Raw genomic sequence first — 13,951 nt, forward strand, 5'->3', positions numbered from 1 at the left:
GATGGCCCCAGCTAGTATGGCACTGAGGGCGCTGCAGGCCACGGCAATGGCAGCGATGTGTCCGGCGGATAGGGCAGTCATGTTGTAGATTGGTGAATAGATGGCTAAGTTGCTGAGTGAAGCAAGGAGAGGATATCTGGCTGAGAGATGAAATCCAAGATTCAAGAGCCAGCGATAGATGTGAAGTAAGTGGAAGGAGCAGGGGGAAATGGTGGAAGGGGAAATCGGGGGAAGGGAAACTGTACCATGTTTTGCTTGGAACAAAGAAGAACAATTTGCGGGCGTCAGGTGATTGACTCCCGCAAATCGTTCTTCTTGTCGCAATGGGCACTTCTAGAATTCACTAACTAGAATTAAGATACATATTACGTATTCATACAAATTCAACGAAATGATTTGTCCGATTTCGAACCGGTTCACCCGTGGGAAAAGAGGCGATAGAATTGACCAGGTGCGGCTGAATATTTTCCACCCCAGGTTGGAGGTTGCTAGCTGTAAGCCGGCCGGATGCGTGTTTTCCGGCCGTCTTGACAAAGAAAGAGCAGTTTGGGCCATCCTACGCACACGCACTTCCAGTATCAGCATTCAATAGACCCGGATCCAGCCGGTCTGGTCAGTGTTGGTTGGCTGCAAGGACTCATCTCATTTCTGCAATTGTAGGGCCCAGGATGACCATGACCTTGTGAAAACTGATATGATGATGATGACCTCACTCATTGACAAGGTTGAGGAGAGAAAAGCAAAGAGATCAAGGCAAATCATGCAAGTCTTCGGAGTCACATAGTTGCAGATCCCATGGATGCTCGCTCCCCCGTCCTGAACATACATACGCAGTCCCTCTCTTCCTCTCACTTGATCAACACAAGTTGCTCTGATTGCGGCAAACCAAGTTATTCCAAGCTCTCTTGGGCACCTTCTCGTGAATTTGTTCCAGTGGCATTTTGAAAGCTCGTTCAGTCTGGATTCTGAGTACTTGCACTCTTCTGCTCTTTATCCAGGATGCTGCCCCACGCCATTGTGGCCATTGACTTTGGTACCGAGTGTAAGTTTCACCAACTATTGACCAGACTTGGCTGCTATGGTTGTATACGAAATCAGGCAAGCGCTGACCTCACCTGTAGTCACCAAAGTTTGTTATACCGTCAAGAGCAAATCCGGGGATTCATTCCAAGCAACCGAAACGATTGATTGGATGGACGGTGGCCAGGCGACAGATATCTTGCCAACCGCCGTGACCCTGAAGCAGGATGGGTGCAAGTCCTACGGGTGGCAGGCTCTCACGGATGGTGAAAAAATGGCGTATACCGGGACCTATCTTGCTTTTAAGCTAGATCTTCTCAATAAGGAGTCTCACACATCTGCCATCGGCGACGTTTCAGGCCGCTCTGCCATCAAGATCAATCAACTTCTTACTGACTTCTTCAGCTATATACTCAAAGAGGTGCAAGATATAATTCAGCCTATTCTGCTGGAGCTATATGGCGTCAAATGGTATCAGGCAAACATCCATCTTGTTTTGACGCAGCCTGCTGTCGGCAATGCCGAAAGGCGCTCCAAGTACTGGACAGATCTAAAGGATGGTTTTAAGAGCGCTGGATTCTCTGCTTTGAATCATCAGATCATTGGGTCCTTAGAGGAGCCATTAGCGGCAGCTCGATATGTATTACAGCGAAAGTATGATAGTAATGCTATCAACTTTAAGGTATGTCACTAATTTCGTTCCCAAACTAATGTTACTCCATCGTGCCCTTATACCATATCTTATCGTGTCGTTCAGCATTGCATCTGGTTGACATCTATCCTCAGACAGGCGATACATGTATCCTCGCTGATGTTGGTGGAGGCACAGCTGATGTTTGTGCCTTATACATCAAGGACCTTGAAACCTTTGACGTCAGCTACATCGGTACTCGCGACTTGCGTGGCACTATGATTGGAGGCACGATGCTCAACAAATACCTTGAAGAGGCACTGATAAACTACCTACGAAGCCACCAGCATTTACTGCGGGATGGCATTAGTCCGATTGATGCTTCTCGCGTCCTCGCCTGGAGCTCCAAGAGTACCTTAGCCAAGATCAAGATTGGCACGACGCCCTACCCTGGAACCTTGTCAGAGTTTATTAAGTTCACATCCGAAGCACTTTTCAAGGACAGCTCATCAAAGGATAAAACGCTGGGCGGCCTAAGATTCGATCTGTGAGTGACGTTGTCCAGAGGTGTCCCGGCCTGCGCAACGGCTTGAACTAACACATATTCCTTCCAATTCCAGATCCGACCTAGCTTCATCGATGGACCATCAGGTATTTGGAAACGGCCAAGTGGGCTCGCGGGGTATCTGGGGCTTGATCGGAGCCACCATCGATAACATATCCGTCAGCGGCTCCATCCATGAGCGTCAAACTGACAAGAAGCTCGAGGATAGAGCCATCTCTTTCAATACGCAAGCGACAGAAGCTGTTAATGTCGACCACATTATCTTGACAGGCGGCTTCGGTGCTTCACCATACGTGACGACGGCAATCAACATGGCCATCACTCGTGACAAAGGGCTTCCCCCTGGCTTGCAAACAGGCCGACCCAAGTACGAGAATATCGGCACAGATCGTGTCCGGGTCAGTGGTAAGCCACAACTTTGCGTTGTTTTGGGGCTCCTTGATGCATACCGTACCCAGCTCCTGGCAGAGGCCACACCTGTCAACAAAACCCGGTTCTCCTTCCACAAGTCCTGGCCTTTTATTCAGAAGCGCTGATGCCCCCATGTTATCGCATCAAGGAGCTGGGTTCATTCTTTTCATCCCTGGAAATGATGTTATGCTGGCTCAAGCATGATTGAGACTCGAGATTGCGCTTTCTTTTGTCTGGTTATATTTGAACTTTGAGGAAGACTAGGCGGACTTGAGGTGGTCGTTGCTTCATTCATTCCACGTAGCTGAAACCTCTCCAGTTTCTCTTTAGCTAGTATAGCACTAGGTGTAGTCTTCTATGGTGTTCGATGCTTATCAAGATTATCTGCTTTCTTTGGCCTCATTGAAATCCTTGCATTCTGGGCATCCACCTGCTGCTGGATGCTCGGTGTTGTTTTGTGCCTTGTACCACGGCGGCGAAGAGGCTGGGCGTGCATTCAACGGTGAGATAGGGGCGAGTGACCCACGCCCGGACAAAAGCGTAGTTCTGAATCTGGTATTCTGGATTGAATCCTTTCAAGGAGAGCCCTAGTCACAGTCTGGCCGTATATCCCACGTCTAAGCCCACTTTGCCGGTCGAACTGCTTCCGATTGTCGGTGGTATACGCCAGTGTGCACACTCCTTTGGAGGGGGAAAACAAGCTGAAGCATACGCTCCGCCTGCCATTGTCTGTCTTGGGCTACATTGGCAGATCTCGACTCACGTCGTGAAAACGTCTCCTTCGCGACTGTTACAAACTCGTCTTCAGATATTGGCACTACCAAGCCATCGATGTCGCGGTAGCGCGAACATCTCCGCCAGCTAGTGAGGCGACCCACTGGCCGCACTGCTCCCTAGGTTCGCATAATGTACGGAGGGTACAGCACTTACAGCACTTACAGCACCTACAGCACCTACAGCACCTACAGCACCTACAGCACCTACAGCACGTACAGCGCCTACAGCACCTACACAGAAGCCCTATAGATCTACTTTGAATCACTACAGGCTGCATTGAACAGCTGTGGTGGTCATAGTTGTTCTCTTATCACTTGCTATGATTTCAATTATGAATAGTCTTGTGAATATGGCGTTTATTGTGATTCTATATGGAAAAATAGGGCAGATTCATGCGCACATGATTTTCTAGCAGAGAAGGCCGTGGAAGGTCATGGGAAAGGCGGGAGTCAGGACAGGTGCCCTTTGTGGCTCGTTGGTGAGTAAAGCGCGCGAACCTGCGAGAAACAGCTAGACAGATGTCTCACCATGCCTCAACAACCATGAACAAGAGTGTGGCCCCAAATGACTGTCTCGAGACTGTCTAGGTGACGATGCAAGCGATTCTCCAAACAGTGATTTCTCAAGTTCCCGATAGCGAGGGAGCTCAGCCTGTATTGATTCACAAACAACAACGGCTATCTAATCTATTCTAAAGGTAGAAGTGAAGAGACTGCGTCGGAGCCAAGCCTTACCTTTCCTTGCCTCGCCTTGCCTTGAAAGCAGGGTCATTGTTACATTTGACTCTGCCAAAACAACTCACCGGGCCATGATGCACTACATCGTTCACGGGTTTCAATAAACTTGGTGGTTGGTATGAGGGTGTGCCAATGTGGTATGATGCATTACTTCGTTGCCAATCTCCTACTGCTTTTGTGCTCATGGCTATTCATACAGTGAACCTTGACCACGTCTGCTACATGCGCCCTCATTGCGTTATAGGAAGCTCGGTTTCTGATTGTCGGTGCATCCTGGACAGCCACACCAACCCACTCCAAGCAGTACAAGACCTTGGCTGACCGCCCTCCATCTCGATTGCATGGATATCCCACGGCGCCGTCCAGAAGTCCCACTCACTCCACGCCCCGCCAGCATGCCTGCTCCTGGCTCCCGATATCCTCGTGCACCATCTCGCCAGAGCCATCCATAGTAGAATAGAGGGCCGCCGAGAATTCATCCCCCAGAGCCCCCGCGTACTCGACACCGGCCCAGTGATGGATGGCGTTGATCCAGTGGGCGAGCATCTCGACGCTCGCAGCGCGGTACCCCCTGCCGAAGAGCTGTCGCATCCGGCCGCCACGCCACTGTGTGCCTACGGGCGCGGGAACGACCTGTCTGACCGATCATTTGGCTGATTCGCCTGTAGGCGCCTGGGTGGATCGGGGATTACGATTGATGTCCGCAGAATGGCTGGCTTGCTGTGCGAGCTGTCGAGCCTACTGTCGAGCCTAGGCCGTCTCGTGTTCGGGCAGTGGACGATGCAACGCTTCGCTGCTCAGATGTCGGGGGTCTCGAGGGCGCTGCGGAACAGGGACCGGATGCTGTGGCTGGGGCTGTCGTCTTTGCTCTCTCGCTTCGGCCGTCAGTTGTCAGTGCGGGTGGCTCGGGCTCAATCACCCAGACACTGAAGGTCTTCCAGCCGATGATGATGCCGTAATGTCGAAGCGCATTCCAGATTCTCGCGCCACGCTCCACTGCATCTCCCTGCTCCTTCTCCCCGTTCTTCTCCGTCACGTCGTTGCCCGTCTGGCTTATCTGCGCCAGCTTCTCACGCAGGAGGAACCGGTTGTAAAGCGCGTCGCCGCCCATCCGCGCCAGCCGCAACCTAACGGTGGCAGCCTTGTCCTCCGCGGCCGTCTGGAACTCGATCGAGAGGTACGGACAGATGGCGTTGTCGCGGCCAATGCAGTACGCCGTCTTCTCGATCAGCCCGGTGAAGTCCTCGGGGGCGGACAACGGCGCCAGCCAGAAGGTGATGCTGGCGACGGCGCGCAGGTCCTCGTCGCGGGGCTTGATCTGATGCCAGCCCCCGCCGCCGTCGTCGGCGCGTGTGATGTCGGCCTGAAGAAACCTGCGCGAAGCCCACTTCGTGGCTGAAGATGCCGAGCGGGTAGGTAACGCGGCATTGGCGCCGGAAGTATCATCTGGGCTGGGGCGATGGTGTGGCGCCAGGTACATGCCGACTGCTTCTTTGAGTTCCTCCAGCGTCTCGCATGCGCGTTGGCTTCGGAGCTCTTCGGAAATCTTGAAGAACTGGGTAGCGCGCTCCTTCGTGACGACAGGTTCAACCATGCCTACGAGGCGAGCGCCAAAGTGGATAGCGCATGTCTCTTCCCGGCACGCAGCGACGTTGGCATCGATGGTGACGATGTCGCCGAAGCTTGGAGTGGTCGGCGGCGTCGTGGCGGAAGGCTTGGTCACGATGGCTGCGCTGTCGACTTTCTGCTTGAGCTCATAGACGTCCCCGCCACAGCGTCTCGATCTCCTGTGGGTCTGCTTGCTCCACAGGGATGCTGATGTGGCTACTGGGAGGCGGGACTGATACGGAAGGTGCTGCAGTGCAAACGGCGGTGGTCGGCGATGGGGATAGTGGCGCGTTGGGAGACGCGTCTGTCGCGCTCGAAGGTCTCTGCGCCGGTTGAGTTTCGCGAGGGTTGGGATAAGCAGTGGTGGCGCGCGGTGGTGTCGCAAGCGTCAAGAACCCGTGATTGTTTGTTACGGCAAGGAGAGAGTCAAAAGGGAGACTGGGGCTGCTTGCGCCGGTGTGCGCGTGCGAGTCTGTGCCCGAGGCGACCTCGTCTACAAAGAGGTCCTCGTAATCGTGGTTTCGGTTATTGATACGGCAAGCTCGAGAACAGGCGCATTGATCCTCGTCCTTGTGCTTGTTCTTGACCTCGACCTCGACCTCGACCTCCTCGCGGCGGTAGGCGTTGGCGTTGGCGTCGGTATCGTCCAAACCCGGGAGCTCTTTGCCGGGCGGACGCCTGGCAGGGCTCAGGAGGTCAACAATGTGTGAGCCGGTGATTGCCGTCGTCGTCCTTGTCGTCGTTGTCGACGATTCGTGTCCGCAGCTTGTCCGAGTCAGCGCCATTTTAGCTTTGTTGTGTCTTTGTTTAGAGTGAGAAACCCAGACACGATCCCAATAAAGACGAGAGGAGTCGACGTCAGTCCAGGCCACATGACTAGCGCCATCCTACCCCCTTTCCTCACCCCTTTTCAATGGAGGCAGGCCCTCTCCATTCATTAAGCCATAGTTATGCAACCATCTCAAAGGAAACCGTCCGTTCCCACATTCTTTGAGCGGCCCAATATGGAGAGGGCAATCATGATGTCCTTCCTTGCTTTCTTCCTCTACGGAGACCAGGCAAGAACCGATTTTTCTGGTCCATGGTGCTCTTACTTGGCTTGGCTCATTAAGAGTTAGTCATGGTCATCAGCTATTACAATGACCTCTGTCTCGTCACTCACCATGCACCAGATGCGCCCCTTTGCTCCACCCGAGACTAGCGCGGTTGCGGTGAAAGTGGTTTCATCAACGTACCTGGCGATAAAGTCTTCTTCTATCTCGCGCTGGACTTTTCAACACATTGTCGCATTGAGCGATATATGTACTGAACTTGAAAATACCTCTTTAGGTAGACGTTGGTGATCCAGGCAATCATCCGCCTTCTCTGCTCCTCTCCCTCTTCTTCCTAGAGGTACGGGTTGTGATCAGAAGAGACATTATAATCCGGAGACTAACCGAAGCAGAGTTGGACTGTATCGAAGCGTAGGTCCGTTTTGCTACGAGTGACTAGTCTGTATATAGCGAATAGCTTGTCTTGAGTTGCGATAGAAAAGACTTCGTACTGGCAGCTAGCTATCTTTCCATTTTTTGCCTCCCATATCATGTCATCATGTTTCGCAATGGTAAATGGCTCTGCACACCAACAAGGGGGACAGTTCCGCACCCTTGGGTAGTCTATGAGAAGCTTGGGGCATGGCATGTCGTCAACTCGATCCAGGCCAGATCTCCGGCTCAAATTCCAGCTTCGGTGAGGTACATGCAACTACAGCAAAACGAAAGCCAGTTGCAGCCCGTGCACTCCAGGTCAAGGACACCTTCTCTAGTCCAAAGGCCTGATATCTGTCAGTGTAGCCTAGCATATGTTGGCCAACAGGGTAATTAGTCTAGACGGCAATCTGTGCGATCGATATGCCTGCTTGTACATTTATACTGCCAGGTTATAGCTTGACTTGGCAACCAGTCGACATCCTGAGGCGCCTCTGTCAGGGTGAGATTTTAGCTATGGTATTTCTACTTTAAATGACGTCTACATGTGCTGCCATGTCCCAAACATCCACGACGTATTCAATGCACTAGACTCCATGATACGGAAGTTGCCAGCTGTGGTGTGAAGACACAACACTACATAGTGTTGGGACAGAATACAGATCCGGCATCACCACCTCCAAGAGCGATTTTAGTCTGACACAACACCAGTAGACTGCATTACTGACACTCGCGACGGGTCCATAATCCTAGAAATGCCAGTTGATCGGCTCTCATGTAAAAATACAACATCATCGCGACGGCCTCCAGGATATCCTCATACCTTAGCCCAGACAAGAGAAGAGGCCTCCACTTTCCAGTCAGTAGACTGCTCGAGCATTCTGCGAAAAGAGCACAAACGGCATGCTAGGATGCCTTGGAAGGTCTGTCATTCAATTGCTCTGAAGCAGGATGCCGTACTCTGGGCAGCTCGTATCCGCTGTTGTAGACGTGGGTAGTCTAGAGCATTCCTTGCTTTGTGTTCATGCTCGCCGAGGTGTCTGCGGCTCTTGACAAGAAAACCAAGGTATCGGGATATGGCGAAGTTCTGGTGCAGTATTTAAGATGCTCTGCAGACGACATCATATCCGTCTTGACACTCATTCACATTTATATCTCCTTGATTATATTGCCGACATCGAACAGAAGCCGGAATGCAGGAACAAATTGTGCTCTGCCCGACCCAGAGCTTCTTGGCACCTGCCACTGGCGCTTTTTACAACTCGATCTTCGGCCTCGACGATTCTCAGCCAGATGGGCTTGCAGATCTATTTGGGCTTGATGACTTGATTGAATTTGACGCTCACGTGGACGACTATGGAATATGTGAAGACAGCGATGTAGATGCAAATTGGCCACGCGACCTCGAGGACTGTTGGAAAGACATCCAAGATGTGTCGTCTTCTTGTGGGGAAACGCCTCCGGTTGAGACTGAACACGCTCCCGAGGATTCCCAGCGAGATATCTCGGGGCCCTCTACCAGAAGCAACCAAGGCGAAGCCCGCAGGATCAATGAGTGCCGTTCTCCATATTCCCGACTCGACTGTTGCCACCGAATATCGGCTGAGTGGTCTCATAGTATCACAGAATGCAGATGATCATAGCGATTATTAGACACCCACTAGAAACGAGACTGCGAGGGTCCGGTGGACAGTCCCTGATAGCGATCCTTCTCCAGACACAAGCTCATTACAAACGTCTTTTGCAAATTCTCCTCCCCAAGGGGATGATATGCAACTCGAAGAGCTGACGGAGGAAAAGACGACCTCCGAAGATCTTGGAAGAGCCAGCGACCATTTACTCTCCCAGAACTCTCGTTTGGATGATCTTTGTCCCGCTATAACTGTACTAAATAATTGTAAGTTGCCACTCGTAAACCAGAGGTAGGAAGATTGTCTCTATTCTTCTGCTGGTCTGGGAGCCGACGTAAGTGAGGAGGTTCCGTTAACCTGTAAGAGTCTAATAGAATCCTTGCCCGAAGGAACCATCTTTATTGATCTGACAGAGACCCGGAAGCGCAAACGCGGTCTTTCGGGGGAATTAGGCGCTGGCACGAATGAGCAATCCACAAAGCCAATGCATGCTAAGAAGAGGCTTAAGTCACGCCACACAAAGCACGGAAAAGTTGGTAAGGGCCTGCAGTGTTCTATATCAGAGTTCGACCATTAGCAAACTTTGACCAGATGTAGCTCACATTACATTAACCCTAACCCTAAGAGCTTCAGTGAGTAGTCCACTAAAGCTTCAGGTGGTAGGTGCTATGGTATAGCACTTTCATCGCTATAAGCTTAGTGGACCATCCGCTGAAAGTTTGAGGGTTAGGCACCAAAATCGGATATGATGCTTCAAAGCCCATTCTCGTTGCACTCACTCGCCTTAATATGCTGCAGCCTATGAAAAAGCCATTCAGGAGAGGACCGGCCTCCTCGGCTTCTCCCATGGGCACCATCCCCGTTGGCCGAGTACTGCACAGGGCATGATTGTGGCTAGGATATTGTAGCCTTGGGAATTTGCACGGCATGATGCTGACGAGCTATTGAATAGTCTGATATACTACGTCTACGTCTACTATTATTGAATGGCTAGTTAGGTGATTCAAGTGGCTAATTACCTAGGCAGACTCGGTGATCTTTGTGACGAGCTGAGATGAAAAGGCTCACGACTTCACGCCTCTGTTGTGCCGAGGAGGGAGCTATTCGAGCACGACTTTTCTCCATCTTCATTTTCAATCGGTACTGACTGTGCTGCTTATGTTGCAATTCAAATGTTCGCGGTCTCTGCATGCACACAGTTCACATCAGACATGGACCTAGATCAGCAGTGCGCTCTTCAGATCATCATAATACTGTGATCGGGTCTGCGGTCTGCGGGCTGGGGCTGCGAGGGTTCTGCGGATCGGACTCAACATCCGAGCTTGCGGCGACAGCGGGTGGCTATTGCCTCGCCGTGTGCAGCATTTTTGCTCCGAGCCGAGATATATACTGTTGCACCACCGCCACCCCATTCCACGGTAGAAAGCATGCAGTTGCATACCGCCAGTGGCCGTCCGTAGCCGATAGCGGCAGGCAGGGGTGGCCCGAGACGAGGTGGAAGGCATGACAAATGACTGACAGCGATGCCGCATCTGTGAACATCGGTCTGCTACATTCAGGCGAGTGTGACCATGGCGGCGGCCATCAATGTCCTCGCCCTTCTGTCGATTGGAACCTAGGCGTGATACACTTTGTAGAGGTGTTGTACTGCGCTCTGATGTGCAGTGCGTGCGGCACTATTTGATGCCGTTTTTGTTGCGGTAGAGGGACAATCAAAGCCAGAGCTGTCTGCTGTCCGCTTGCTTCTGCTTGTCTGCTAGGACAGAGCAGAGCAGAGCACAACCAGCACAAACGAAAGAAAACGAACACCAAGAATGGATAACTAGAAGCTGCCGACAAGAGATGCCGACAACGACGTTGGTATGATGAGATGACAATGACGATGACGATGATGAGAACGATGGATGAGGTGAGGTGGATATCCGATATTTGTTTGCGTGAAGGAACAGAGCCTTGGAGGCTACCTACCTAGGTAGGTACCTCTGTACCCATCTATGCCTAATTAGGACGACTATCATCGAACCATCAGACTATCAGATCATCTGTGTCCTGTCCTGTCGGCAACCATGTGTCTGTGCCTATATTTATGACTACAATCGGGCTTACTCTTAGGGTATGCGTGCGGTTGTCTATAATGTCTTGATGAAGCGGAGGCTTGGACCTTGACCTTGTCAACCTTGCTGGCAGGATGGAAGGCTTGAAGGTAGAATGGCTCAAGTCTTGGGCGATCCTTGGGCTTATCACTGCTAAGTTCAGTTGGATTTGTACGTTTACTGCTTGCCTCTACATTGACAGTGGTGGCTTCTTCTTCCTTGCCATGTGAACCCTTTGGTTTCGAAGTTTGTAAGATTGTTGTGGGGGCGAGGATGATTCTAGATTCAGAGGTTAGATAGATAGGATAAGTATCTAGTTACTCTAATATGAGACACTTAGAGTGATAAGATATCTAAGGTAGGTAAGCTGGATCTGGAGGGTAGGCGGTTGTAGATAGATGTCCCCAGACCTTCAAATTCCAATCTATTGAGAGCTTACTCTAGCTCCAGCTCCAGCTCTAGCAACCTCAAAGGTTGGCTTTATCTAGGCAGCTTGAAGCTTCAAGGTTGATCCTCAATCCGCCACTACAGAAAGAGTTGTCGCTGTCGGCAAGCATTGCTCCCGATCTGCTTGCTTATTTAATTCTCTTCTATGCTGCTATGATGGGAGCTATAACTTCTTTCCCGATACTATATGTATACCTAAGCAGTAGCCTACCCCTACGCCCGCGTGTGTGCAAACAATAAGCCTTCGCTACTGCTGCTAGCCAGTCCTTCTATTTCTATATTCCTTTTACCTGACTGACTGACCATTATATACTCTTCCAAACCCAACAACGTGTGGCCCTTGGACAGACGGACGACTCAAGAGACTTAAAGACAAATGAAACATATCATCCTGATGTTTGTCTGCACACTGCTTTAAAGTGCTAGATATATAAACATGTTGGTTTCACTAGCCCCCTTGCAAGCAGTTCTACCGCCTAAACACACAACTATCTACTCAAGGCTGATACTCTCTATCAAAGCAGCCTCATTACTATCTAAAAAGTAAACCATACTAATCTACTCTAACAGAGAAATTCGCTGATAAGTTGTAGCGATAGTGAAAATCAAAAGAAAAAAGAATTTGGAAACAACGCTTAAGTCGCACAATCAGCCCCTTCTCAATAATTGGTTGAGCAAAAATATCTTGCCTTATGACCCGCTGCCTACATAAACACCGACCTCACTCCCGCAAAACCAATGCTTTCTGCCAAAAGCAGCTTCTCAATCATGTCGCTAACCACCAGCAGAAATCAGCAGAAACTAGCTGTATAGATTAGTGTAGGAAAAAAGAAAAAGGCTATAGTTATCAGTCTAGATACAGGTCGACCCCTAGCAAGCAAGCCACTATGTGAACATGTCAGTCCATAAGCAAGCATCCCTACAAGTTTCGACAGAATGACTGCGTATAGGAGGCAGCTGAATACATAAGCACCCAGATCTGTCGCTCCATAGGTCCAAGTCCCCAGGCTGCGAATCATTATAGTTCAGCCGCATCATGCAGGCGACTCTGCAAACTAACACAGTTGTATTGGACCAGAAGATTTCACCAGTGCCGCTTCTAAGACAGCAGCCAGCGAAGGAAAGCACAGATCTTAATTTTGAGCAATGTGTTTTCTGCACCCACCGATAGAGGCTAGAAGGCAGCCCTGCCCAAATGATATGTTTGTATGCCATTTCCTGCGGCGGTCGACATCTTCAGCATTATCAAACTACGCGAATCGGTCATGCATAAGGCCTAGTGTCTATTAGACCAACGCAGATCCGCTTTTAGACTGCTCAATTGTCTCTTCTAACACACTTGGGAGCGCTTAGGCCAGGACACTTAGATTCAAAGTATCTTGTTCACTCTTAATCAAGCTCTCTAAGAAGTCAAAACCCTTTTGCTGAAGCTTCCATGTGCGAGATCCAACTCTCATTTTTGCTGCGAATGTATGACCTTCATCAGGTATTTCTGTCATCCCGCACTTCACATCATGTTGAACAAGCCTCGTGAAAAGATCTCTGCTTAGATCTATTGGCACCATCGAATCCTCAACGCCGTGTACAATGAATGTTGGTGGGTGATTAGCTGTGATATTCCTTGCCGGGTCAACCCTATCCCATTCCTTTAACGGGAAAATGGCATTCATAACGTTGCCATGCGCAATCTGGCTAAGTGCATATGCTTGACGCGGATCCTTGAAGTCAGTAACACCCGTTTGCTGGCCTTCCAGTGACACTCCTCCGATAATAGGTATAGGATCCTCCTGGAAGACCATATTCAGGAACTCTGCAGAAAGATTTGGAGGAAGTTTAGTCATCAGATCAGGTAATTCTGTTGCCCAGAAAGCGTTCGAAAAATTACACGGCCCGTAAAAGTCAAGTATACCCGCTACTGTGCGTGGAACGCCGAAGCCCTACGCTGGACAATCAATAAAAGAATTCTGCTATTATTTTTGGATCCAAAACTGACCAGACACATGGCCAAAGTACCTCCTGATGATGTACCAAATGCAAATATGTGATCGGAATCAATTGGATAGGGAATATCTGTTTGCAATGCGATGGCATCATGCAGTCCACCATGGTGAATCCACCCGAGGAGATCGCGGCAGTCCTCTATGGGTCCCTCTAAAAGGTTGACCTGGGGACAAAGTCGATGGTTTGGTGCAAGGACGATCCATCCCCGGCGTAGACAATCATCAACTTGGTCTCTATTAACCATCTTAGAAGACCCAAGCATGAAAGCACCGCCATGAATATTGATCACTGAGTAGAAGACACTGAGCTTTCATTCTAAAACCATATTGGGTACAGGAGAGAACTCACAAACGGGATACACATGTCGGTCTCTGTTGTCTTTAACTGGAGGAAGATAGATATCTACGTCAATCTCTTGATTACCTATAAGCTTATACACGCCTCTAAATGGCTGGATGATCTCCATCTCGAACCTGTAAGAGCGTATTCAGTACAAAGTTGTGTCAGGCGAGCTTACACACCGAGACAGACAGACTTGCCCTTTAGAGTCCCCCAATTAAAGCT

General features: G+C 50.3%; 2 protein-coding genes across 2 annotated transcripts; one reads left to right on the top strand and one right to left on the bottom strand.

Moving 5' to 3' along the window:
* Nucleotides 1-1,192: 1,192 nt before the first annotated feature.
* Nucleotides 1,193-2,752, top strand: UCRPA7_2639 (putative hsp70 family chaperone protein; the record flags this gene model as incomplete). Its single annotated transcript, XM_007915243.1, has 3 exons — nt 1,193-1,702; nt 1,807-2,198; nt 2,272-2,752. The coding sequence occupies 3 exons, from the start codon at nt 1,193-1,195 to the stop codon at nt 2,750-2,752; spliced, it is 1,383 nt and encodes a 460-aa protein (XP_007913434.1).
* A 1,764-nt stretch (nt 2,753-4,516) lies between these two features.
* On the bottom strand, nt 4,517-6,534 carry UCRPA7_2640 (hypothetical protein; the record flags this gene model as incomplete). Its single annotated transcript, XM_007915213.1, has 3 exons — nt 4,517-4,774; nt 4,884-5,968; nt 6,189-6,534. 3 exons carry the CDS (start codon nt 6,532-6,534, stop codon nt 4,517-4,519), a joined length of 1,689 nt encoding a protein of 562 aa, XP_007913404.1.
* Between the last annotated feature and the right edge of the window lie 7,417 nt (nt 6,535-13,951).

The sequence above is a fragment of the Phaeoacremonium minimum genome (assembly GCF_000392275.1).
Source record: "Phaeoacremonium minimum UCRPA7 unplaced genomic scaffold PA7_03_scaffold_183, whole genome shotgun sequence".
Classification (NCBI taxonomy): Eukaryota; Fungi; Ascomycota; class Sordariomycetes; order Togniniales; family Togniniaceae; genus Phaeoacremonium; species Phaeoacremonium minimum.